The 26,798-nt window shown below is 47.9% G+C and overlaps 2 protein-coding genes and 1 long non-coding RNA gene across 3 annotated transcripts in view; 2 read left to right on the top strand and 1 right to left on the bottom strand.

Annotated features, from left to right (window-relative positions):
• Window positions 1–841: 841 nt before the first annotated feature.
• GMCL1 (germ cell-less 1, spermatogenesis associated) lies at window positions 842–21,507 on the top strand. The gene is made up of 14 exons (XM_055696268.1): window positions 842–1,139; window positions 1,963–2,086; window positions 4,915–5,011; window positions 5,798–5,895; window positions 6,397–6,509; window positions 7,201–7,266; window positions 7,456–7,540; window positions 8,000–8,090; window positions 8,605–8,745; window positions 12,763–12,832; window positions 17,645–17,720; window positions 18,600–18,745; window positions 18,927–19,014; window positions 20,122–21,507. The coding sequence occupies exons 1-14, from the start codon at window positions 970–972 to the stop codon at window positions 20,248–20,250; spliced, it is 1,494 nt and encodes a 497-aa protein (XP_055552243.1). The 5' UTR covers window positions 842–969; the 3' UTR covers window positions 20,251–21,507.
• Window positions 21,508–22,935: 1,428 nt separating this feature from the next.
• LOC129734183 (uncharacterized) lies at window positions 22,936–25,492 on the top strand. The gene is made up of 2 exons (XR_008729828.1): window positions 22,936–23,425; window positions 23,524–25,492. It is a non-coding gene; the product is annotated as an uncharacterized LOC129734183 (long non-coding RNA).
• Window positions 24,370–26,798, bottom strand: part of HK2 (hexokinase 2) — a 29,048-nt gene continuing 26,619 nt past the window's right edge. Inside the window, exon 18 of the mRNA XM_055696276.1 lies at window positions 24,370–26,753. Within this exon, the coding sequence (XP_055552251.1) occupies window positions 26,609–26,753 (145 nt within the window). The 3' untranslated portion in view covers window positions 24,370–26,608. The remainder of the gene's footprint in view (window positions 26,754–26,798) is intronic.

Raw genomic sequence — 26,798 nt, forward strand, 5'->3', positions numbered from 1 at the left:
GTAACAGGGGGGTTCAGGCACCTCATCCCTTCCATAGCAAAAACCCCTCAAGCCAATCCCGAACAGATCGGAAGGCTCAGAAGGCGCAGGTCCTGCTGAGCCAGCAGCCTTCCCCTCACAACGCTTGGACATAACATAGATGTGTATATAGCGGTATCTATGCAGCGGTGTCTATAGTGGCACAGTGACACCTATACAGCAGTGTCTATACAGAGGTATCTATACAGCGGTATTTATATGGCAGTACCTATGCAGCGGTATCTATACAGTGGCATCTATACAGCTGTAGCTATACAGCAGGATCTATACAGAGGTATCTATACAGCGGCACAGCCCATACCTATACAGTGGCATCTATGCAGCAGCATCTATACAGCAGGATCTATAGGGGGGGATCTATACAGCGGGATTTATGCAGTGACATCTATAGAGGGGGATCTATACAGCGGGATCTATAGGGGGGATCTATACAGTGGGATCTATACAGGGGCATCTATACAGTGGTATTTATGCAGTGGCATCTATACGGTGGGATCTATGCGGGGGTATCTATACAGTGGCACAGCCCGTATCTATACAGCAGGATCTGTGCAGAGGCATCTATGCAGCAGTATCCATACAGCGGGATCTATGCAGTGGGATCTATACAGCAGGCTCTATACGGCGGCGCATCCCCGCACCGGCTCCCCCGCAGCACGTCGCGCTCCGCCCAGCTGCTGAGGGCGGGGCCGAGGGCGGGACGGGGGCGGGCGGGGGGGCGGGGCCGGGGCGGGCGGGGGGGCGGGGCCAGGGCGGACCGGCGGGCGGGGCCGGGGCGGACGGGCGGGCGGGGCCGGGGAGGCCGCGCAGGCGCAGAGGCGCGGGGCCCATGGCGGCCGTTGCCCCTCGCTGAGGCGCCGTCGGCCCCGCTGCGGCCCCGCTGCGCTCTGGGTGGCCTCATGAGGAGGCGGCGGCGGCGGCGGAGCGGCGATGGGCTCGCTGAGCAGCCGGATGCTGAGGCGGCGGCCGGGCCTCCCGCGCGGCGAGGGGGCGGCCGGGGACGGCGGCGACCGGGGAGGCAAGCGGAGGCGCGGCGGGGCCGAGGGCGACGGTGACAGCGACAGCGAGCGGGAGGAGCGGCTGCTCGACACCCCCTGCAGGTGGGGGGGGCGAGGGGCTGGGGGGGCCGGCAGGGCCGGGCTGGGGGGGGGGGCTGGAAGGGGCTGAGGGGGCCGGCAGAGCCGGGCCTGGCCTGGGGGGGGCGGGAAGGGGCTGGGGGGGCCGGCAGAGCCGGGCCTGGCCTGGGGGGGGCGGGAAGGGGCTGGGCGAGCCGGCAGGGCCGGGCTGTGGGGGGGGCGGGAAGGGGCTGAGGGGGCCGGCAGAGCCGGGCCTGGCCTGGGGGGGCGGGAAGGGGCTGAGGGGGCCGGCAGAGCCGGGCCTGGCCTGGGGGGTCGGCGGGGGGTGCCGGCGGGGCCGGGCCGGGGCCTGGGGGGGGCCGGCGGGGCCTGGCTGCGGGGGTGGGAAGGGGCCGGGGGAGGGCCGGCAGGACCGGGCCTGGGCTGGAGTGGCCAAGCGCGGCCTTCGGGCGCTGGTGGTGCAGGGGGGAGGCGGGGGGTGGCGGGGGTGGCCGGTTCGTGGGGGCCCGGGGGGGGAGAGGGGCTGGCAGCGGGGGGGGAATGACATGGGAGCGGGGGGGGGGACCGGCATGGGGGTAGCAGGGGGGGCTGGCATGGGGGTGGCGGGGGGGGGACCGTGGAGCCATCGGGAGGGGGGCAGCGGGGAGGGGGCCAGTGGTGCAGTGGGGGGTGGGCAAGGGGGGCAGCGGGGGGCGGCATTTGGGAAAGGGCCATGGTGGCAGTGGGGGGTGGCAACGGGGGGAGGGGGCCATGGGGGCAGCCCCCCCTGACGGGCAGAGCACCCTCCGCCGGGTACCGTGCACCCCGCAGCCTGAAGGGCCGCGTCTCCGCTTGCCTTTTGCTCCAGGAAGAAGCTGAAAAGCACTTCCAAGTACATCTACCAGACCCTGTTCCTGAACGGGGAGAACAGCGACATCAAAATCTGCGCCCTGGGCGAGGAGTGGAACCTGCACAAGGTCTATCTGTGTCAGGTCAGCGCCTCCTTCCTGCCCTGCCTATTTTTAAATGTAAAAATACCCAGTAAATGTTACATGTGACTTAAGTTTTTTTTTATTTTATTTTTTATTTTTTCCTCCTTACGTTTTAGACTTCTCCCTCCTCCTGTGGAGGCAGACAAACAGCTTCTGTTACGCTTTCGCTAGTTGCTAGGAAGCATAGCTTCATGTGCGGGAAGTTCCTTCACTTCTGTCTCTTGCTATTTAATTTCTTTTTAATCTCCCTGTCTTTAACTTTGGCACATCCTTTGTGAAAACAGTCCTGGAAATTGTCTTTTTGATGTCCTGAGAACACCACCTCGTTGGCTAAACGACCACCCGAGGGCCCCCTGACATGTTAGCATTGTCGCGGAGCAAAGCAAGGGCCTCAGAGCGGGTCCATGCGGCACCCACCAGCCTGGAGCCATTTCACCCTCCTTTGGGATGCTGGAGGGAAGTTGCCAGAGCTGGGTCACATGCTTGTTACACCACGTTCTTGCTGCTGGGTGAGGAGGGTGTGCTCGGGAACTGAAAAGGAATAAATCACAGAGTATGCCTGCAGGAAAGATGCTTTTCCTGCAAGGATTTTGTTTTGGGCTCACGTCCAGGTGAAGTTCTGTGTGGTACTGCTTGTGTCCCCGGGCTGGAGAGGTGCTGCTGTCTACCCCACCTGGCCTGGGGAGAAGCTGCACCTTTCTCTTGGAGTGTCTAATTCAGTTGTGCTGTTAACTTTAAAATGTTAACAACAAAAAAAAGGGGGGGGGGGGGGGTCTGGAATTGCTTGGAAGTGGTTTCTTTGAAGCGAGCAGAGAAAGTAATGCCAGGTGCCGTCCCCGAAAAGGCTGTGGAATGAAAAGGAATGTCCCCTTCGTTAGCTGTGGTCCCGCAGAGCAGCGTTACTGTTAGGAGGGGAAGGTGGTGCTGGGAGGTGCTCAGCAGGCGCAACGCAGCTGCTCAGGTGTAACAAACGATGGCAAAAATGAATTCTAAGAGGTGCTTCGTTGTCGCCATCATGTTGACGCCGTGAGGGCAGTGGTGGTACGGTGACTGTTGGCCGCAGCGAGGGAAATTTGTTGCTTGTAGGAAAAAGCCTTTTATTTTACGTGCATTAGACCTTTTTAAAGAGCATAAAATGAGGGCAGGGAAGTAATTTGTGTATAGGGAAGACTTCTGACCAGTGGCAGCCACCTCTGGGTGGCACAGCGGGTGCGTTTGACCGGGGAGGACAGCTGGTGGGCACAGCTTTAATGGTCTGCTGGCTTTTTTTGACCCTATATACCAACGACAGTCAAAGTTACCTTGAGCAGCATAAGCAGGGTGGGCGTGCTGCCGGTTCGCCTTCGGCTGTGGTTGGCGATGGTGTTTTTAGTCATCCTTGTGATTCTGTTGTTGCTACGTCTCAAGATTGTGAAGCTACTCCTTAAAACTTTTATTTTTATATATATATATATGTAAAAAAACCCGGAATATTAAATCGCTTCTGTGGATGCTTCTTAACAGGCTTTGAACATCGTGCTTTTGATCAGTGGAGGCTTTTTTACACAAGTGATGCTCTTGTGAGGTGGAGCGGTGCGGTTATATTAACCGTTCTCCTCAGTCAGGTTTCTGTTTCAGTTCGTGCTCTGTCGCTGGAGTTATGTTACTATAGGTAAAATGTTTCTTGGAGGTTAAAAATAACTCTCCCTGTAGATTACTCTTAATGAAATTACGACTCCTCCTCTGCCTTGTTGAGTGGACCATCTCAGTCTGGATGTTCCCGTTCCCCGAGTCTCTCCAGTTCCTGCATTTAGTTGGATAAATGATGGCGAGGTGCTGCTAAGGCAGGTCGGAGGAGCAGAGGATTTCCTTTTCCTGATGCTGTTGACTAAAATAAGCTCTCGTGAAAAGGAGGAGTTGCTCGACATGGCAAAGCTTAGGTAGCCTGGTGAGGACTGGTAAGATGGATGAGGTCCAGGTTTTGAGAGCACAGTGCGTTGTATGCCATCGTGGTTAAGGGATAGAAATAAGGTATAGAAATACTTCTGTAATCACATCAAACCAAAACTGGATTTTATGTTATTTGCTGCCCTGGGTTGAAATGCTGAGTTAAGAGGTCAGGGGATGTGGTGCTGTACAAATAGAATTTATTTTTTTTGATCTCTCAGGTAAACTTCAGTGGGTGATAGCATCTCATAATGGGCACATCTGCTGCTGAGAAGGAAAATCATGAATCCTAGTAGAGCAGTGTATTTCACTCCATTTGGATGGAAACCTATCAAATTCTAGTTTTATATGCCTTACACTTTATTATAAAAGGTATATTTACGTAAATGGTGTATGTGTATGTGTCCTTGGTATGAGACTACAACCTTGTACATTAATTTGTATGTCTTGCATGCTTCTTTCTTTGCCTTTTTTTTTTTCTTTCCACCTCCCTCCTTCCCCCAATACCCAAACTGGCGTTCCCTAATGCCTGCAGGATTTGTTGTCTGCTGGTAACATTAAGGACTTAGTTCTTGGACTAATTATATCCCCATTGGTGGTGTGGTTTGTAGGAAAAGAGCTTATATGGCTTTTCTGGCCTTTTAAAGCTCTTTACTTACTCTGATTACAGGCGTGTAGTCCAAATTTTCTGTGTGCGTTTTCACTTCCAGAGATAGAACAAATACAATTAGCCCTTTTGCAAGTGTGTCAGAATGTTTTAGCTTGTGAAAAGTTCCCTTAATACATTTTGTTCTGCATAAAGGTAAATATTAACGATTTTTTGTGCCATGTACTGCTTTTGCCAGTTTCAATGTGGATGAAATCTCTTACTCGAGTCCTTTTTCTCTCCTCTTCCCTCATAGTCAGGCTACTTTTCCAGTATGTTCAGCGGATCTTGGAAAGAATCTAGCATGAACATCATAGAGTTGGAGATTCCTGACCAAAATATTGATGTGGAAGGTAAGTGGGAGCCTTTTAACAAAACTCTGAAGGTAGGGGTTAAGTTGAACCTGACAAAAAATAACTGAAATTTTAAATTTTTTTTAATTTAAGAATAATTTTGAAACTGGTCTATAAGACACTTGAGAGAATGAGTTCTGTGCTCGTTCAGTTCCGAGCTTAACTGGGGTCACCAGTGGAGCCGCATCCATTTTTCCACGCCTGGGCTGGGAAGCGCAGCTGGAATGCAGCCGCGTGTCCCTGTTGTTTCGGCATCGGGGCTCTTGAGCTCGGGGTGCACAACTCCTGTGGAGACCCGGGTGTTGGTGGGAATCTCATCCTCCTTTCTCTGGGCTTGAGGTGCAACCAGTAGAGCGTGCACAGGGCTCCGGCGGAGCATTTGCTGCCACTCCAGGCAGTGCAGCGCAAGGGAGCGGTGTTCTTCAGAAGAATTGCAGAGGAGCTTGTAAAGCCGTAGTAACAGCTCAACGTTACACTAGTGGTTGATTGCAGAGGCGGCTTGTGGCACTTTTTTACCTAGTTTTACTGCTCTCTGCCTTGCTCCACGGCGTGATTCAGTGGCTGGTTTAAGACAAATATTTTGTTTAAATGATGCACAGGGCTCTATTTTATTGGGTAACGCCGTGTTTTGTCTCTTCTGTTCATGCCTGTGCTTGGGCTCGTAAATCCCAGCTTTTTACCCAGGGCAAATAAGATTGTGGAGAATGCGTGCGCTGACGTGACTTGGTTATATTTCAGGCTTCTTATCTATCCGTGTCCCATCTTTGACACTTGGACTCTTTTCAGCTCTACAGGTGGCTTTTGGCTCACTCTATAGGGACGACGTCTTGATAAAACCCGGGCGAGTAGTTGCACTTTTAGCAGCAGCCTGCATGCTGCAGCTTGTAAGTACTAAATATGCAGTGGTTTTGTGCTTTCTTTTCAGATAAAGATAACAGTTCATAAGACTGTTGCACACGTGTGTTGTTTCACCCAGGGAAATGAAACATCTTTTCAAACTAAGTGGGGGAGGAAAAAGCCCAAACATAATGCAGCGGTTTTATTTAAAAATAGTATGACTAAGATTGTTATAATATGAAGTGCCACTTTGAGAATCGTATCCAGCAGCAAATTAAAATATGTTTTAACAGCTCATTTGTTCTACCCTGAAGGTATTCATTAAGCTTTTCTTTCACACGGTGTATTCTTAGGGAAAACCTATTTTTGTGAGGAATGTTGGGTTTGATATTTTTTTTTTTATATATATCATTTAGCATAGGTCACTGGAGCATGTGTGACTCTTAATTGTTCAGGCGTGAAAATTGGTATGATTTTTGTATTTGATACTTCTGTTGGAAAATTAAAAGTTGGGATATTTATGAGTTTGTTTTTTTTCCTCCCCGTAGGATGGTTTAATCCAGCAGTGTGGTGAAACAATGAAGGAAACCATTAATGCAAAAACTGTGTGTAGTTACTATAATTCGGCGGGGACATACGGGTTAGACTCTGTGAAGAAAAAGTAAGAATTATCTTCTCCAAGCTGCTTTGTACATTGCTAATTAAAAGTGCCCAAATTAATTATTTATTTTTTTAAAAAGCTATCTAACCGGGGCTCTGCTTGTCCTGTTTAGTTTTCAAGTTTCTACTATGATCAATTACCTTAAAATTGGTGTAGATTAGGGTAGATTGATTGGCTGGTGCTGTGATGAATTACTGTCTTTGCTAATATACTTTAGTAATTACATTCTTCAGTGTGACAGTGAAATAATACTTGTGATCATTGACTGGTTTATTGCAAAGCTGCTTTAATATTCAGAACGTAAGCTTAACATTATCTTAATTAGGAGGGATAATTACGCGTTTCGGAGCAGAATGCTGAGGTTAATGCTGACTGCTTCCTTCTGCTGTGAATTAGTGTGTTCTCAGGGCTTTTTGTGGCATTAGTAGTACTTAGAGTTTAGCTTTCACTGTACCCCGAGAGAAGCTAAATGCAAATTTGAGAGTTTCATAAAACTTCGGAAGATCTCATGGTAAGCTTCATGATTTTGAAATAACTTTCTCCTATTTTTACGTGTTCATGTCTTGGGTTAAAGCAATATTTTAAAATCGCGTGGTTCATAATCAGGCTTTGTGAGCCTGAGCAACTGTTGCAGGGACATTGACAGATTTAAGAAAAAAATTAAGGTACTAATTCCTTGCTTTTAATCTAGGTGCCTTGAATGGCTCTTGAATAACCTGATGACTCACCAGAGCGTCGAACTCTTCAAAGAACTCAGGTATTCTGGCTTCAGCTGACTTCCATTGACAAAGTACAGTTTCTTCCGAAGTAGAGAGCCCACTACAAGTAATTTTCTGGGCTGTGGGTGGTTGCTTGTTACCTAGCTTGCTTTCTTCGTTTGGTCTGTACTGTCTCATAGATCTCTTATGATTAGGGTTTTTTCTTTTTTTTTTTTTTTCTCCCCCAGCATAAACCTCATGAAAGAGCTAATTAGCTCTTCTAACCTGCTGGTAATGCAAGTGGAAATGGATGTGTATACTGCTCTCAAAAAGGTACTTGGCGGAGGGGCTGGCTGGGGCTGATGAAGCTGAACTCCTGAGTAGTAGTCTATAGCTACAAAAGAATTATTTTCTCCAAGCTGCTTTGTACCTTGCTAATTAAACGTGCCCAAATTAATTTTTTAATTTTTTTTAAGCTATCTGACTGGGGCTCTGCTTGTCCTATTTAGTTTTCAAGTTTCTGCTATGATCAATTACCTTAAAATTGGTGTAGATTATGGTGGATTGATTGGCTGGTGCTGTGAATGAATTAATTACTAAAGTATATTAGCACAGTGTAGCACATTGTGAGTAGCACAATGAGAATTTCAGCCTTTTTGGTATTTACTGGAAGTAACAGAGTATCAGAGCCTTTGTAGGAATTAATGCCCTATGAGAATGTCCCTTTAATAATCCATGTATTACTTGAAAACGTCTTCAATTGACTCATTAGAGTTTGTTTATTTTACCTAGTGGATGTTCCTTCAGCTAGTGCCTTCTTGGAATGGGTCTTTGAAACAGCTCTTAACCGAAGCTGATGCCTGGTTTGCCAGGCGTAGGAAAGGTAGGATTAATCGGCACGGCCTGGGATTGGGGAACGTGCGGGTTCGGGGTCAAACAGGACGGTCTCCCTCTACTTCCAAACTTTCTCCCATCTCCTCTGGGAAGGTTTGCCTCTGCCAGTGGTCCCTGGCATCGGATTCTCACGAGTGATCGCTGTCTCACTGTTTTGTCCACGTATTTTCAAGTGAGCTCATAGCTCTTTCACTGCTTTGTCCGCGTGTTTTCAAGTGAGCAGATGTGGTCGCTGGTTTTGCTTTGTTGCTTTTGCTATTGTTCTGTCAGGGTGAGCTTTTGTTGCCTCCTCACTAGAAGGCACTAGTGTGATTCAAAAGGGGAGAAGTTTGTTCTGACAGTTCTGCTGAAAGGATTTGAATGTAAGTGCTTAACTGTAGCGGCAGAAGGTGATTTGCCTGTCCAGAATAACTTTTCTCTGATGAATAATTAGAATTCAGCCTCAAATAGGGTCTGGAAAATGTTTAGAAAAACAGATTATAAGACAGTGCTCCATCTTGCAGATTTTGGTGATGGCATCGCGTTCCTGGAGTCAGAACAGGGGAATGCGTTCCTGCCGGTCTTCTCGCACTTGAGATTACAGTATATCATCAGTGACCTGGCATCAGCCAGAATTGTTGAGAAGGATTCCCTAATACCCCCAGGTGAGTGAGTGCTTGGCCGATGGAGTTCCGTGTGCCTTTCCCAGCCTGTCCTACCCTAGAGAAATTGGGAAGGTCTAAGTGTGTTTATTGGTCTTAACGCTCACGCGTTTATCTCTAGCATCTGAACTGTGGCTGACGATTTAGCAGAAGTTGAGTATTAAATGTACATGCGTACAAGTCTCAGGAGGCACACACGTAGGTGTGTGAAGCATTTTGTTGATCAGTTTATCAAAATACTCTAATCAATACGTGGCACATTAGTGGTGTTTAAGTGACCCCCGAGCCACAGACATGTAAAAAAACCTTTGCCTTTTTGAAAGCACAAAACTTGCTGGGACTGAACCCTCTTTTAGCCGTTATCTTTCTAAAAAGAGCTGGTAGGTTGTGATAGGATGTGGAACAATACCTGAACATGAAAACCAAAAGCACAAGATGCTGTGAACTCTTCTCCCATCTCTGAAGTGTTTTTTACTAACAGATACTTAGGATAATTTGGAGGAGATCCCATATTTCAATATTCTGCTCTTGTCCTTTTATTTGCAAGTTGTGCTCCTCATAACACTGCTTGGGCTTCTCATGCTCTGCCTTTGAGTTTGGCTCCTGGTGTCTTTGCTCCATATTCCACTCTGTTTGATGTTCCCTTACCAGAGTTAAATCTTAGCACTGAGTTTTGCATCTTAACTCTCTTGACAGGTTTGGGGTTTTTTTTCCTAGCTCTCATGTACGCTGCTTTGGTATTTTTTTTTTACATCTGTCTGCACTGTAACTATCCATTCATCAGTGCCTCTTTGATGTCCATTTATAGGTGTGATTGCCAAACGTCAATTAAGATGGCTTTTATTGAGCTATTTATCACCTTTATTTGTAACTTCTTGAAATCTGTGTTCTTTGTCATCTCTCCATACTTGTAGCCTTGGGGGTCGCTTTGGACTCTTGCCGTGTTTAACCTGTTTTTGAGTGATGCTGTTGTCTTCCTGTAAAATTACTTATTTCATCTCACTGGCTTTTCCCTTCATGCTGCCATAGATGTCAGCGCGATGATATAATGCCACGACAGACTCAGTGGGATATTTCCTTTGACGTTTACTAGCTTGGTCAAATTACTAGATGCTCTTAAAACACTTCCCTTGCCGTTGAGGTGCTGTCGCGAGCATCGCTTCGGTTTGCCTTTCTTGTGCTGCCGTGTCCTGTCTCTGCCAGCAAGAATGGTTTAGTTGCTCTTCGTAGCTGAGTACCTGGATAACCCTGAGCCCCTGCTCCTCACGCTTCGATGTGTTTGAAGGAGGCGGCTCTCGGCAGCGGGATCACGCCTGCCTGTGGTGGAGGGTGCTGTGGGGAAGGGGTAGGGTCCTTTCCTCCCTGGAAATGTGTCAGTTGAGTGGAAGTGAACGGTTGCTGCTGCCTGAATGTGCTGGCTTTGCCTGCTCCCAGTTCTGCTTTAAACGAACACCTTAATAGATGGAGAAGAGGCTCAGAGTGTCTAATTTACGGGTGTTCTTGGAACAGCAGGTGGAGACAGTGCCCTGCAGGCCGTCTGGGCTGTCATGTCCAGCAGATGGGGCAGTTTTTGACATCAAGCAAGTGAAAACATTTTATATTAAGCATAAAAATCCCGGAAGAACAGAACTGATCTTTGATACGTGGTATTTTACATGCTTAAGTGATATGTAAAGTAAATATAATCCATCTTTCTACAGATCAGTACTGGTACAGGTTACATTCAAAGTGCAAAGGTATTTTCATTCTGTAATAAAAAATAACTGGGTGAGTGACCTCTTAGGTCATTAAAGTGATATGGGAGAACTATGGGTTATTTCCTTGTGAGGTGCCTTTTGTCAGCGTGTGAATAAGACGTTGCAAACCAGAACTCCTCCAGTACTACACTCGATTCCCTTCTGTTAACGTTGCTGCTGTTACCACGTGCCAGCGTTGCAATGGGCAGCTTTGTCTTCGTGTTCTTCAGTGGATAAATTCCGTGTCTCTGCTCAAACCCAGAAGCCTCCTATCTGTGTGCGTCAGAGGAAGAGTATTTCTTAAGTTGTTACAACATCATTTGCAACTCTGAGGCTGCTTTGCTTGTGCTTGTTGACAAAGAATGTGTAATTTTCACACTGCTCACAAGGTATTAGCAAAATGTTGACTCTTTTGTAGCTGAACAGTGCGTACATGGGCTGTGATAAATGCTGAAATAGGCTTGGTCGCTTTGTAGTCACGCAGGGGAAAAGGGCATGGGGTTAGTGCAGGGAGACTCTGATGTTTACGCTCTACCACTGGTTATTAATTTTAAAAATGCAAAAAACACCCTTGAATTCCAAGAGAAGTAGGAAAGTGGGGAGAGAGGAGCATGTTGTGGAGACCTCTGTGTGGAATGAAGTGCTGTTAGTTTAATGCTGGGTGGCCCTTGCAGCCTGCGGGTACCAGTTTGTAGCCAAAAGCTGCCTTAAGATCAGGAACTTTTGCTCGTTATTTAAAAGGAGGCTTAGGTAAATATTGGTGTTGGCACTTGCGAACGGGTCGTGGGTCGTGGGCTGTCAGCGGTCAATGTTTGAGGTGATTGCATCGTGCCTGAGAGAATCAACAGAGGTGGAAATGGCTGGTAGTTTGTATTATTGTGTGAGCCCTTTAGATTATGCTAGATGAAATGGATTTCAACGAGGAAGAGAAGGAAGTAAAGGTGAATAGTTGAAAGAAATGGTGTAATTTATTTTTTTTAATACCCTGTATGTGCATAGGACCTACAGGAGAAAACTGAAATACTGTGTTAGGAGCTCACAGCAGGGCATCTGTTCTTGTTTGCCTAGAAAAGACTTAAGCAAAGTGTTCATTATTCTGTTTTACTCGGTAACTTCTGAACATTTCCTAAGCAGTATTTTTCCCTCTTAATGTTTACCAATTAACAGAAGAGCTATGGGTGAAATAGGACTTATGAAATGGGTACATACATGTACAAAACCAGAGAAGATGCTCTGTGTCTTGATTTATTTTTTTTTTTTTACCTCCCATCTAGCACATCCGTTCCCTGTTCCTTACTGTGCAATTTTCCTTGATTCATTTTTATACTTTCTGTTGTACTTCAGTTAATTCCCAGTTTAGTCCTATCACAGCCTGAGTCTTAACTCTGGAGTTAGTAGAGCAAGGGATGGTTTTAATTTTTGTGTCTGGGATCCTAAGGAGAACTCAGCTGCATGACTTCACTGCTACTCCCTTTCTGTCGAGTTCGTTACCTGCCTGGTTGGTTTGCGTGGTGACGGTGGTGCTCACTGCTCTTACCGTCCCAGCCCATTCCTCCACGGAGTTTGCTCTCACAAGTGACCTTGCATTCTTGCCCCTGTTTGTTATCTTGCCAAGGAAGAACTTACATACTGTGCTTTCGGGTGCCTGTGATCCCTCCTGTGCAGCAGAAGCCAGGAGGTTTTGCCCTGCTTTCTCTCTTCGTTACACCTGTTAATTTAATACAGCCGATAACATCTTTATGGCATCCTTGGAGGAAGGCATGATTGATGTTTATTCCTAGCGGGGGACAATTTCTGTTTGTTTTTACCATATCCGTGTTCAGTCACTGTTTCCTTTATCCTTTGTGTTTTCTTCTTGTTTAACTCGTGTGGAATTCTGTTGGGGATTCAGGAAACGGCATCTTCTCCCAAGAGCTTGTTAACAAGCCCCTCTGCTTACCAGAGCTTTGCACAATGAGAAGATGTGTTGAGTTGCATCACTTCTGGCAATGGTGAATGCTTGATAAGATGAATGTAGTCCTGAGTTACTGAGTGTTAGTTGTTGATTTTTATCTTTAAAACTTCTTCTTAGTTTTAACTTCTGTATTTGAGGGCTGGAGATGAGTAACAAGAGCACGTTACCAGGTGATGGGTTTGCATAGGCCATCCAGTTCACAAGTGTAACCTTATTATTTTGATGTAATTTTATTTTGATATTTCAAATGTTTATGAACGACCCCCTTCCCAGCTCCAAAGACAACATCAAGTTTGTTGTTTTGTTGTTTTGTGTTTTTTTTAATTGTAGAATGGCTGCTCTCTGTTTACCAACAGCAGTGGTTTGCCATGCTCAGAGCAGAACAAGACAATGATATTGGGTAGGTATATTACAGGCTTTCCTTTTTCTTTGTTACATTAGAACCCTTCCTCTCCTATAAATTCTGACCTGATTTAACTGTTGGAGTGTACGTTACGAGCAGCGGGGGCGGGGGGGGGAGCGTTCCTCAGTGGTTTTACACCCTGTTGTTGCCGGTGGAGCAGTGTCCCCCTGGGTGGGCTGGTCTGTCCTTTGAACAGCAGGACTCCAGAACTAATGTACGGTGTGACCAGAGGTAAATGCTGGGGGGGGATCATTCTGTCTTTTATGTCGGTTAATGCTCCTCACTGGTACTTGGCCTTGAAATATGTGTGGAGGCTGTGAAAGTAACGACTAGCCTTCCGTGTAGGGATGGCGTTTGGAAGAGCGCTGCAGACGGGAACCCGTGCTGTCGCGCTGCCGCCCCGCGCTGGGTGGGCAGGAGGCTGTCCTGCCATGCTGCTGGGGTGGTGTAGGAGGCAATCTGTTGTTTTCTTGTTTATGCAGGGATAACTCCGTGCTAACCTTTGTTCCTGCCTCTCCCAGGCACCGAGCGAGGGCCCGCGCCCGGCAGGGCTTGGCATCCCGTGACCCGTTTGCCTCGTTCCCTTCTCACTTCGCTTTCCCCCACCCCGTGTCCATGTTTGCTAGCACTCTCCACCGCCAGCACCTCCGGCTTTTCCCAGGCAGTGCATCCTTCTCCACCAAGACCCTGTCCTTTCCATAACCCCCCTGGTTTATATCCTAACTTTTCTCCTTCCTAGACTGCCCGCTGCGCTGTGTTGGCATTGCTGGCGAGGAAATTCCGTGGCAGCTACCAGCATTCATGTGTTGTTCCTGTGACCTTCCAAAGATTTGCATGTGGCTGTGCTTCGTGCTACGCCCTGACTGGTGTCTGCGTGTGACATTTCTTGAACCTGTGCCTAACAGGGGCTGGCATTGGTGGTGGCTGGCCCAGCAAGGCATGTTGATTTAACGTATGTTAACGTGGATGCATGTGATCACAAGCTGGTTCCCTCCCTTCTGCTGCTTGTTGCCACCTTGCATTGAGCCAGATCCCGTGATCTCTTTTCAAAATACCAAAACTATGGCAAAATGCAGCTGGGGGAGTTGTCCCTGCCGTTTTCTTCTCTCCTAGTTCCTTAGTGTGCTGTGTGGAGAATGAATGTCAGGTCAGGAAGCTGCAAAATGTTTGTTACCTTTCAAAAAACCAATAAACCAATTTCTTTATTTTCTTCCATCAGTTCTGTTAGCCCAGCAATTTGCCTGTTCTGAAGACGAGCATGTTCAGTTGCAATGGTAGGCTTCGCTCATTAATTGCAATCCGAAAAGTGTAAGAACCACTGTCCTGACTTGCACTAAAGGCCATGCAGTCCGTGGCAGCGTTCAGCGGCAAAGCTACAAATCTCCCACCTTCCTTTAAAGTGAAGTGCCAGTCTTGTCTCGATGTGCTCCTCTGGCAGTGAGTAGTTAAGGATTTTCCAGGTGGAGGTTTTGGCTGGATCGTTGCTGAACGACCAGCCACCAGTGGACCTGTTCTTACATACATAAAGTTCTGTCTTGAAACAGCTTATGCTTCAGCCCCAGCCCTCTGGCAGTGGCTTCCGTGGCTTAATTGCAGATTATATAGGGGATATTTCCCTAATGACTTCCTTTTGATGTGATCGTGTAATGGTGGGGGGCGGGGGGAAAAAAATCCCCAAAACTCCCAACTTTTCCTTTAAGAATAAGTCAAGACCTTTAACAAGTGGTTCTCTTTGTTGGTAGCAGTGCTTTAGAAAATGGCAGCGGTGAAGTACGTCATGGTGAAGCTCATCGTTTCAGCTCCTAAAATTACCGTGGTGTGGTCATGGCTTGTTTCTGATATTGTTGTTTTCTTGGGAAGACTCTTCTTGGTGATGCTGCCGCTGGTAATGTGTCTCGCAGTAGAGCATCGTACGTCGCGCGCCGCTTTCTAGCGCGTGTGGGTACCACAGTTAATATGGAAGCGGGCATTAACACATCATCGGAATCCTGACACGAGATAAGGCGGTGTATTTGCCTGGTTTTGACATCTTTTGTTAGCTTGCTGTAATGCAGTGAGAGTGCTTTAATTGCCAGTCGTGCTTGGGAAAAAATAAGCTCCCGCACACAACTGAAGTGAAGGTGATGGGGATCACACCAGCTTTTGCAAAGGGCAACTTTCATGTTCAGCAAGATGATTTCAGTGACTCTGGAATGAGCAGAGTGTTTTGCCGTGTTTTTCTTGTCTAGTTTTTTTTCTTTGGCAGTATGGAATTTTTTTTTTAAGACAACTAAAACTGAAAATCTCAGGCAGAGGAAGTTTAACTGAACAACAGGCTTCTGTTTGCCCACACGTCGTGTCCTGGCGTTCATTGCCATGGGCTTACATTAATGGCGAGTGGGTGAGATGCGGCGTTTCCTCTCTGTACGTCTTGGCTCCTGACCGTAGTAGTTTACAAACTTAATGATTCGAGGTGGCATCCAGGTTACTGTTTGCTTAACAGTCAATAATGGACTAATTGGCTTTGAACATGGTGTTCTCTGGATTGGGGAGGGGGGGGGAGATGGGGGGATGCTTCCCTGTAGTTACGTGCAGCTCAGCTGTAACGTCACTAGCCCGTAGCACGCGACCTCTGAGAAGGTAAATACTATTTGATGTCCTGAGATCAAGTCTCTGCCTCCTGGCGAGCCGTGGTGCCACCCTGCAGCGAGGTGCCTGCGGTTCCTAACTTGTGTCGCAGGAGGGAAGATGTGCAACTCTGTTCCTGTGTATTAAAGTGAACGTTTTGGGCGTCTGACCAACCTCTAGCTGAAAGAAAAGAACTGAAGTTTTGTAAGATCATTCTTTTATCCCGATCTGCTGCCCTTCCTCTTACTGCGCTTCCCACCTGTATCGGTATCTTAAGGCATTTTTTTCCCCGTGGAGATAAGGATGCAAACTTCAAGTGGAGCGAAACATGAAGTCTGACTCCCAGGGAGCTGAAGGCGGGTGCTGTTTTCATATCCTGCCTGGTGCCCAGCGTAATCGCACCTGCTTATTCTAGAAATAATGGAAATTCCAGCATGGAAACCACCTTGCTTTGAAATGCGTGATGTGGTTTGCTCTTTTGGTAACTTTAGAGGGGAGAGGAAATGTTTTTCTTCTGCTTCATCATTTGCATTTAGAAGGACCAAACGTTTTATTCACTTTTCAGAATTTGAGGATTTTTTTAGTGTCATACTGGAGTTTGTGACTCGTAGCTGCTCAAGGTTTACTTGTCGTGCTCAAGTGGATCTTGAGCTTGAAGAAGAAAAAAAACTTGGGTTTGGTTTTTTTTTTTTTTTAAATTAAACATTTGTTCTGTGGCAGATGCAAGGACAGATCTTTCGAGTCCATGAGTGGAATTGTTTCTACTCAATTAGCCACTTTGGCAGCGCTCAGGAGCGAAATAGAATAACTTGACTGTTCGCTAAGCGTATGGGAGGCAGTGCAAGCGGTTAAAGCTGGGAGTTTTGCATCTTCTGAGGCTGCTGGAGGAATTTGGAGGGGGGAATACTAATGTCTGTCTGAACATTATGTACTGATGTTTGTGAAATTTGTCGCTAATGAAACAGAAACAAATCTTTTATCACCAGTACTGAATTTAGGTCAGCTACATAACCAGTTCAGCTAGGAGATGTGGAAAAAGCGCATGGGGAGGTTCTTGGATGAATTTGGTTAACATGATTAGCTTATTTGCTTAACTTCTGCATGAAATACTTCATCTTCCAGGGTTGTTTTTTACAGAAACAGGGGAGAAAAGACCACAGGCTGAGTTTGTTGGTAAAATCTGTAGCTGTAGCAGCGAGTTGCGGCGGTGTGCGTGCGGTGGGAGGAGGACAGATGCTGTTTCATATGGTTCGGAGTATATTGTCTGTGTGATATTGCGGGTTTATAAATCAACTTGCGTGTGGAGGTTGGGATTTATATTATTCACTTTGTTTGATATTACAGGCTCATAATTTAACTTGCATGTGGAGGTTGGGATTTATATTATTCACTGGGATTTGTAATACTCACTTGGAGCGTTTGTCCTCAGCGGAACTGGGAGACTTTCTGGCAGCAGTTGCTTATTTGGTTAATGATGTAATCGTGTCTAAAGCCCAGTGAGTAACTTACCTCTGGAAAACTGGGACTGATTTGCCTTCTGCTGGCTCCGCAAGATTTTTCTACGTGTTGAAGCGCCAGTGGAAACTGTTGGGTGAAACAAGTTCACGTTGGTATAGGGTGACACGATCAAGAGGCTTGTGGTGCTTTGTGATCGCTGTGGGTGGACTTTTTTTTTTTTTTTTAGACAAGTTGTGTAACCAGCGACTTGAGAAATCCTTTGCCGCGTCTCTGCGGGCGCTTCTGCGTAGCACGCCTGCTCTGCAGAGCCCTGCTGCTGTCCTTAGCAGTAGCACTCCTTCGTGGTTGTGCCTACTAAGTTGGAATATAGTGCATTGACAAAGGACGTGGTGGGTTGGGTTGGGTTTTGGCTTTCTTGGGTTTTTTTTAGGAGGATTGGAGAATGCATTCAATCGCCCCAGCTGTTATTTTCGTAGCTGGAAAAATTCTTTTACAGAAGTCCTACCTAACTGAGGTGTCACAACCTGGTTTACATGGCAGTTTGGTGGAGTAGTGGGATGTTGTTGGGATGGTTCGGGTTGGAAGGGACCCTGGGAGGTCACCTAGCCTAACCTCTGCGCAAAGACGGGTCAGTTGTGTGGTCGGGCCAGCTTACTCGGGTCCATTCATCTTTCCCATATTAAAGCACCGTACAAAGCTGTTCAGGTGTCCTGGAAAAAAGCAATTTTATTTTTTTTTTTTTAGGCCTCAAGAAATAAATAAAGAGGAATTTGAAGGAAGCAGCATGAGGTGTGGTCGGAAACTCGCAAAGGACGGTGATGTAAGTACAGCAGGCGGCGAACCGCGTAGCTGACATGTCTTAGGCATGTTAGGTATTTGCAAAACATGTAGGTCTTAATTGTCAAACTGCATCGAAAAGATGTAATGGAGATGGTACGTTAAATTGTTTTGTTCTCCCTAGAAGGATGAAAACGCTCGCTGTCTTTGCGATGAATCAGGAATTAGTGTTTTTAATTGTGCTCCTGCCCTGCATGCAAGTCCATGTTTGGAAAAAATTTTTAGCGTGTGAAAAGGGGGAATGTAGCCACGACTGGTTGTTTGAGACTTGTAAAATGCATGCACTGAAAATACAGCTCTGGTGTAGCTGCTGATGTCTTTTTAACTGGAAAAGGAAGCTTTTAGATAAAGTGTGTAATAGTCACAGCCACAACCCCTCTGTGTACCACATACGTATATGCATCTTTAGGTAACAGGTGGTGTGAAACACAAGAAACGTGATTTTTTTCCAACTGAAGTCACTTAATCTAAGGATTTGGTGCTCCTTGGAGCACCGTAAGCATGAATGGAACCTGTAGTTAAGTGCTGCTCAGAAATACAGCACCGGTTAGCAGAATGCAGACCTGTGTTAGATCCGCTTGTGTTAAATGTAGTTTTGTATGTTCGGCAGGCAGCTGATGCGAGGCTCGTCCCTCGTCACCTGTCTGCGGGGGTCAGCTGCTGGAGTGAGTGGTTGCCTGCCAAGATGTCTTCTGTTTCAAACAGGTGTTGGCAAGGATCCTTGAATCCACCACACGCCTCTGCAGCTGAGAATCCCGTTCCCAAGTTTGATTTGTTGGAGACGTGGTGCTTATCGGTTGTGTTGTAGCCATTACTCAGACGGTTTGGTTTGGTGTGTTTTGTGGGTTTTTTTGTTCTTCAGTACTGCTGGCGGTGGACTGGCTTCAACTTTGGCTTTGACCTTCTTGTTACTTACACAAATCGTTACATCATTTTCAAGCGGAACACGCTGGTTCAGCCGTGCAGTGGATCTGTCAGCCTGCAGCCTCGGAGGAACGTAGCCTTCAGGTAGACAGTACCCAATGCAGCACCTTATCGCAACTAAATCTTTCCCTCCCTGCTTCCATTAATTTTATTACCACCAAGTTAGTTACGTTTGCAAATGTTCTGTCTCCTTGGGAGAAACACTTTGTGCTGGAAAACCTGAGTTAAGGGAGACTGAGTAATTTAGCTGTTGTTCTATCCCTAGGTTACGTCTGGCCTCTTTTGATAGCAGTGGGAAAATTATTTGTAGCAGAACGACGGGATATCAGATCCTAACCCTTGAGAAGGACCAGGTATGTTTGTGGATTCTTGAGCTGTTGAACTTGAATTGTGGAGTCCAAGGCATGGAAAAAAATGCTGAGAAGTCGGCGGTGCTTTTGAAGAGGAGTTGTTCTTCTTGTTGTCACTGCTTATGTGGAATTTCAGTCTTCCACTACCTCAAAAAAGAACACTTAAGCTAATTTGTAAAGTGTAACTACCTAGAGCAGGATAGCCTGGATTTCATTAGTGTTGATAACAGCGGAATTAGTTCCTGTGGTGCTGCTGAAGCTGCCTGCGCTGGCGCGGTGCTGTGCTGGATGCCTCCGTGCCTTCCCAGCCGTCCTGCACGGCTGAGCGATGTGTCCCTGAGACTCCTGCTTATTTAGAGGCAAATTTGGAGTTTGTTTGAAGACTCCCTGGCATTGTAAGGTGGAGAGTTGAAAGAATGTCTGCATATTGTTCAAGGGTGATATTTATTATTCTGTTAAAAAAAATAAAGAAAAGCCTTGGAGAGGAGCAGAGTTTTCTTTAGAGAGCGTGCCCTTTGCCACCCGCCTGTGACAGCAGAATTTAGTAAGGAATGGGAAAGGCTTGATCATCATTTCTTAAGTGCTAATTGGCAGTGCTGCGTCGTCGTTGAGCACGTAGGAAGCTTTTCCCTGTGAACACCATCCTTGCTGTAGGATAGTTTCAGCTTTGCTACCCCAAAACCTGTCCCTGGAGTAAAACTGAGAAGGTCCTGCCAACAAACTGATTTGCTTTAGAGTGTGGACTGTTACGGATTGCCTGGTTCATTCAGTCCAAAACTGATAGTGGCAGAAAAGTCTCCCTTTATTTCCAAAGTACTTTATTTACGGAAAGTAAAGGTTGCTCAGGATTTTCTTAGGGTTGTGTTGTCTTTGATGGTTCTGTTATCTTTTATTTTGACTGGGTCAAAGGGTTATAAGCACTTTGAGAATGTCTTACCAGTGTTTAATATTACAAAACATCTACTTAAGGTGAGGGTGAGTTACTCTGGGGGGGCAGGGGGTATCTTCTGCTTTTTCATACATAATATTTAAATTCCTAGAATGCCTGATAGCGGCAATCCCGTGTGCTTTCTGGCGTAGTTCCCCCTAACGGCATTGCTTGCTTTGCAGGAGCAGGTGGTGATGAATTTGGACGGCAGGCTGCTCATCTTCCCGCTCTACATCTGCTGCAACTTCTTGTACACCTCGCCGGAGAAGAAGGCCGACAGTGAGGCGCCGCCTGATAATTCAGAAGCCTGACACCTCGTCGGCAGAACGCAGTAGCACTTCTCAAACTCTGCGCCTGCTTTTAAGTTAAACGCCCTGCTGACGCACAGAGCTTTGGCAACGACAAAGGCCTTACACTGTAGCAAGTACACATGGCCTTAGTATACTCCTATGCATATCTGAAGAGAAGGTCAGAACTTACACAGGCCAAAACTAGTTATCCCATCTTTTTTTTATTATTATTATTATTTCTGGTCTACATCTTCAGACAGTAGCCATTCTGTGTCTGAGAAACGTTACGTTTTTGTTTTTCCGGGCAAAAACTGAGCCAAACTGAAACTAGGGAATTTGCGTGAGTGACATCTTACGACTTTACCTGCCAGATCCAGAGCACACGTTGCAGGATGTGTGGGTTTTGTTAATGTGTTTTTGGCGTTTGTTTTTTTTTAATGACTGATCTGTAAACACCAGATCCATATTCTGCTTGTCTTTGTGGTCCTTTTCCATTAAGGCCAAATACAACGGCCTGTCAATGTCACCCATCAACTTGTGTTACTTATTTAACTGTACAGGCTTCCAAACCTGCTTGTGTTTACGCCTTTTGTTACATCTCATACTCATCCATTTCTTTCTTGTTCTGGGGCTTTTTCTAACATTGCAGCAAATATTTCTCTGTAGGGGTTTTAGCATGTGAATTTGCTAATAAGGATGCTCAAAAGTGACTTATTTTTTTCCACGTACTGGAAATACTCTCATGTTCTAACCATCATCTGAGTCTGCAGCAGCAGCAGCTCTCAGCCGGGACTCTGCTGAATGCTTACTATGCTCACATGAACCAAAAACCAGGTTTTAAACATTGCTTTTTTGTGACTTGTTTTAAGTGTTATATTGGGAATATATCCCATTTTAGCTCAGGAACTTGTGACCTTTGAGTGCCTTTTGAGTTGTACGTGTTAACACAAACTTCCCATCAGTTAAGCAAGGTCACAGGATCCAGAGGAAGAGCTGGGAACAAGGGATTCCTTTTCAGTTGGGTTGACAAATGAGTCGAGCGTAAGACATACGCTGCATTCGTTCTTTGTATGTGTTGGGTTTTACGTTTGTCTATTGCAATTTTGAATTCTTACAGCAGGATTTTTGGACTCAACATGGGAATTTTGCCTCTTTAATAGCCTATTTTTTTAACGTTGTCAGAAATGTATAAAACCATTTGTACTTTATAACAAGGATAACGTGCTGGGCAAGATGGAAAAAAACGTGGCAACTTGTCAATAAATGATCTCAAGCGGATTACTCCCCAGCATCTATTCTTCTCTGCTGTGAATAGCTTTTCCTATGGGATTCAGCCCGTGGATGCACCTCGGTGTAATCTTGCCTTGTGCCTTACTTCTTTGGAAGCAGAAAGCAGAAATACTTCAAGATGTTCATCTACTACAGCATCAAGCTTTGTAATTAGATACTGCAATAAGCAGTTTTTCTTCTTTTAACTTGAAGTACCAAGTTTTAAAAAGTATCATGGATTCAGTGCAGTAGGGGCTGGTTAACAGCAGGAGGGGATGGGTACATAAAAGTAGATTTATTTTTAATTTTATGTAATGCCAGGGTTGAAATCTAAGCTTTGGTGGTGGGTTGAACTGCCAGAGGGCAACTGCTTTCTGCTCTGCCCTCGTACCCCACTGGCTCCCAGGGCCACCCGCTGCCCCAGCTTGCTGTGGGCAAGCCATTGCCCAGGGCACATGCAGCGCTGGCCCGTGCACCCCTGCCCTTGCTGCTGGGGTACCGCCACCCCGCAGTGGGACGGAGCCAGCGCTGACATGAAACTCATCTCGGGATGTGCTTCCAGCCCTCAGCCGTCTTCCCCAGGGTCCGGGGGGGGCCCGGTCCTACCCCTGCCCTCCCCCACCCACCCCCGGTTGCGGAGGGACTGTCAGTGCCAAGAAACAAATCCCCTCCCAGTCCATCCTTCTTCCCAGTAGACGGGATCGGGAATTTGGGATGGGACAGTGGTGCGGGTGCCCTTCCCATGGGATTGCTAAGGGCTGGCTCAGGGCAGGAGTGAGACGAGCACAGAAACCGAAACACATCACGCCTTATCCCGGCAAATGGGTGGTTGGGGTTGGGTTGGGTTGGGGGTTTTTCTTTTTTTCTTTTTTTTTTTTTTTTTCTTTTATTTGTCACTGACTAGGAACAGCAATTGTGGCGGAGGGGAGCTGAGAAGTACAACACCACACTCAGGAAAACGGTATGAGAAGTACAAAAATATTGAAGCCTATATATAATCGCAGTCAATTGCTAAAAATAAATATTGTAAACACGCAATAACAGTATCAGGTGCATCTACAGTCACTCGTTTCTGCCAGCAGCCGAAACAGTCTTTGGCTTTATTAACTCCCCCAGCCCTGCACGCGCCAGCACCCACGTTGAGATGCATTTTCTTTGCTCTAGGACCCGTCAGGGATGTCACAAGGTAAATGATCTGACTCTTTCTTACCCCAAATTATCTCCTGACCAGGAATTGCCTCTTTTGCCTTCAGTGACTGCTTTTCTGTCGGCTGTCAAAAGGTTATTCTCGCCTTTCACCTTTACCTCCCATTTATTTTGTTGCTGGCTTGCACCTTGTCACGCCTGGGGTGGTGGCTTGTGGGTTTTGTCACCGTTTCACACCCATCCCCGCTCTCCTCACCTGCGCTGGACCTTTTCACCCCCTTATCTGGAGCGCTTGGATTGCCTGATAAGAGCTGGCACAGCACCGAGGCACCGAGCGGTCGGGGTCAAACTCCCTCCGAGCCGCTGCCAGGTCGGAGCTGCGTGCTCCTTGTACACCCTGGGTGGCTGATGCTTCTCCCTACGTGGCCTTTCATTCCCGAGAAGGGAAGAGGCAAATTCCTCTGGCAAGGCTCGGTAATTTGCTGCTTGTGTGTATATATATGTGTAGCTAGACATATATCTAAAAGCAGCAACAATAAAATCCTGTGCAAAGAAAGTACCAAGGGGGAGAGCATCGCCGGGGAGGAAAGGTCAGCACCTCCAGTGTGGCAGCTGCCCCGGTGAAAGGCTGTTCTGCTGCCTGCGTGGCCAGAGAACGTGCCAGCACAACGCCAGGAGCGCAAAGAAAATGCATCCTAACGGGAGCGACCGAGCAAAACAAACAGCATCCTGAATCCGCAAAGCAGCGCCTCTCACTGCAGGAAAGAGACGGGCCGGGCAGGTCAGGCTGACCGGTTTGTCCATCTCTGCCCACATCCACCAGTCTGAGCTTCCCCTCCCAGCAGCAGCCAGGGTTTCAGCTCCCCTTCTTTTTTTAAGCACATCCACACAATGTCCCATGGCAACGTTTTGGTGCGCGGTTACAGACCCCCGTCAGTTACCACCGGAGCATACGGCGACATCCCTGCTGCCTTATCCCCTTGGAGACAAAACGGAGCACAAACTTCTCCAAGTGGCAAGACAAAACCTTTCCCCCGGCCACGGGCGCACCTGCAGCCGCAGGGTAACGGGTGTCTTGTAGCACTTCACCTGCTGCTTTTTAACTGGGAACACTTCAGACCCTGCTTTGCTCCGAGCCAAAAGCAACGGGGAAGCAAAAGCTTTCAAGCATTTTGGAGACCTCATGGTGGGCACCTGGGTGGGTACCCCTTGCCCAACCCAGCCAGCGATGCTCCATGACCTCAGGGCAAGTTCAGCTCCGTCTCCTGGAGCTCCAGCTCTGCCAGAGATGCTGCAGTGGCTCCAGCACCACCTTGCCCTGCCTTTGTTCGCCGGGCAATGCGCCGTCCCCCCGCCAGCTAACCCTGCCGCTGCCAAGCCACAGCGCATCCCCCGCCGCGGAGGGAGGCGAGGGGTTCACGCTCCCCCCCGCTCCCCCCACCCCTGCTAACCAGGTACCCGGCCACCCGCCTCACCCTTTGGGATGCTCCGCCGCGCCGCAGCGGCCAACGCAGGGCTGCCCGCGCTCCCCAAAACCACGGCTGTACGCGCCGGAGCTGCTGAGCCACGGAAACCTATGGATGCCACGCGGGGCACAGCCGGGCGAGAGCACAAAAATACCAGCGGCACCTTCTGCGCGGTGCAGCCGGTGAAACCATCCCCGGCTGGGTCTGCAGCCGGCAAAATGCTGGTTTTCTGAGGAAAGAATCACACACAACTGCTTGGTACCGAACGAGAGGATTTCTGTACCGTCTTCCAAAATTTATTGAACATCTTCTAAAACTTCCACTAAACTTGGTTTCTTACAGCATTTCTATACACAGATTTTATTTGTTATAGTTGTCTTGAGGCTTATAAAAAAATAAGCATTTAAAATGCCCAAAGATCATTTTTGCATTTAAAATTGTGCTACTGAACTTGACCCCCAACATAGAAGAGACTTTTGGTAATGAGGTTCCCCCAAGCAGTATAAAAATATACATAAAAATAGACAAAAAAAATCTGTCCTCCAAACTGAAGAAGATCTGTTTGTGGGAATTATTAATTATTATATTTTAATTTTTTTTTGTACATCACTGGAATTTCATTATCTCCTGCTAAATATTTACAAAAACACACCCACCCCCACCTGTACGCCTCTGCTGCCTGGGGCAGCGTTTCGTTCAGCCGGAGGCTTTTCTGACAGCAAAAATTATTCGCCGCTTTTCCCTGCAGCGCACAACGTGACGCCACGGGCACGCGCATCCCTGGGCACACACATCCCTGGGCACACACATCCCCGGGCACGCGCAGCCCTGGGCACACGCGTCCCTGGGCACACGCGTCCCTGGGCACGCTCACAAACAGCCCTGAGGATGCCAAATGGAAATGAGGTGACACCAATTATTGCTGCTAACTTCATCAAATGAGCCGAGGCTGCCGTTGCCGGCGCCTCACCGCGAGCCCCCATGCCAGCAGCGCTGGAGCGCCCGTGTCTGTGCCTGGCGCGTGTGGGACCGGGATGCTGGTGCCAGAGATATGGGCTGGGACGCGGGTCCCGGCAGAGCCCCGGGTTATTTCAGCAGGTGCTGCAATAGGGATCGATGTGCCCTTCGAGCACAAAGCAGGCTGGGGAGGGCGGGGGGACAAAATAAAACCTCTCCTTAGGTCACCGCCAGCCTAATCCCGAAAGCTCCACTGCAGCAGCTCCCGGCCATCGCATCCCTGGCTTTCTGCTTTCCCTTTTGTTCTGGTGATAAATTCAGAATGCCCAAACCTCTGGTACAGCTGTCCTCAGGAATCTGGGTCTCTTTCTCCAGTCTACCCCAAGAAAATTTTCAATTAAAACATAACACGAGAAAAAAAAATAGAATTATTCTACTGTTCTTAAACGACATTTAAAGGTAAATTCAAAACTAAGCAATATACCCCCGCCCACCCGAGACTATGTACATAAAAAGACGCAAGATCTCTCGAAACATAAATATACAGTGTACATAAAACCAGGTGTCACCTAAAAGGCTGAAGACGCAGAACTATTTCACAGACAAGAAGCAAACCAGACTCACGGCGCCACGTGTAGACACACGGCCACGACATTTGGGGGGGGGGGGGGGGGGGGGGTAGGGGAAAGACCCCCATCGCGGTGGCAGCTCCTCGCCTCCACACGTGCACCGGGGAAGGGTGCTAGTGGTTTCCAGGGGGTGTAACGCAACCATACGTACGTGCCACGTTCCTACGCTCTATTTAGGGTGCGGGTGAGAGGTCGGGAAATGGGATTAGACCCTGAGTCCCCAATTATTTCCAGGCACGTGCTCTGCTGGAGCAGTCAGAGGGGCACCTCTCGCCGGGATCCAGCAGGTTCTTTTAATGTTCGCTCACCAACAGAGATACTTGGTATCTCTCAGCACAGGCTTGGAACACGCCGGCTGGAATTCTGCACCCTGTGCTTTAAGAGTCACCATGACTTTCATGGAAATAATACAGCCTTGATCAGGGTAAAAGCCTAACGGAGGTCTTTAGCCCAATCTTAAAAAGAGGTTTGCTTCCTACAGCACGGACACGCTACAACTCCGACGTACATAAATAGGTACTAGTTACGGTAAAGTGACAATGCAGTGTCTGGATGGTGCTAGCGTTATCCTTTCTGCCGCGAGGGAAGAGGTGGGAGCGGTGGGGGGCAGCTGCGAGTGGAGCAGGTCCAGCTCTAACTGGAGATGTAGGGAGACAGCCAGAAGACGCTTTTAGCTTTACTTGACACGCGGTTTTATGGCATGCAATGAAACTCCTAAGACAACACTTTACACAAAGCACACAGCATCTCCAGCCCCACTGGTGGGATCTCGAGAGAACAAGTAAAGCTACGAGGCTGCTTGCAAGGGGAGGCCACGTGTGTGTGTGTGTACGGAGCAGGGGGGGGGACCGGGGTGGGGGGAAAACGTCCTGGTTTTGCTGAAACCAAGCTCTTCGGCAAACCTCCTTCCTCCTACCGCTGGCCGGCCTCCCGGATGCGGCAGGCCACCGCCGTGATGAGCGCTGCACCCTTGCCGCTGCCGTCTTCCGACTGCAGGAAGGTGACTTCGCACTTGGGAGACAACTGCTTCACCGTTTCGTGCATGACGGTGGAGAAGCTGCGGGGCACAGTGGGGAGAGACACTGATTTAACCTGCCCTGGG

The sequence above is a fragment of the Falco cherrug genome, chromosome 18 (assembly GCF_023634085.1).
Source record: "Falco cherrug isolate bFalChe1 chromosome 18, bFalChe1.pri, whole genome shotgun sequence".
NCBI classification, from domain to species: Eukaryota; Metazoa; Chordata; class Aves; order Falconiformes; family Falconidae; genus Falco; species Falco cherrug.

Excerpts from the sequence above, each read along its gene's own strand:
- GMCL1 (XM_055696268.1), top strand. The coding sequence starts at position 970 with ATGGGCTCGCTGAGCAGCCGGATGCTGAGGCGGCGGCCGGGCCTCCCG. Across the intron at positions 6,510-7,200 it reads TTAGACTCTGTGAAGAAAAA|GTGCCTTGAATGGCTCTTGA; the intron begins GTAAGAATTATC and ends CTTTTAATCTAG. Across the intron at positions 7,541-7,999 it reads TGTATACTGCTCTCAAAAAG|TGGATGTTCCTTCAGCTAGT; the intron begins GTACTTGGCGGA and ends TATTTTACCTAG.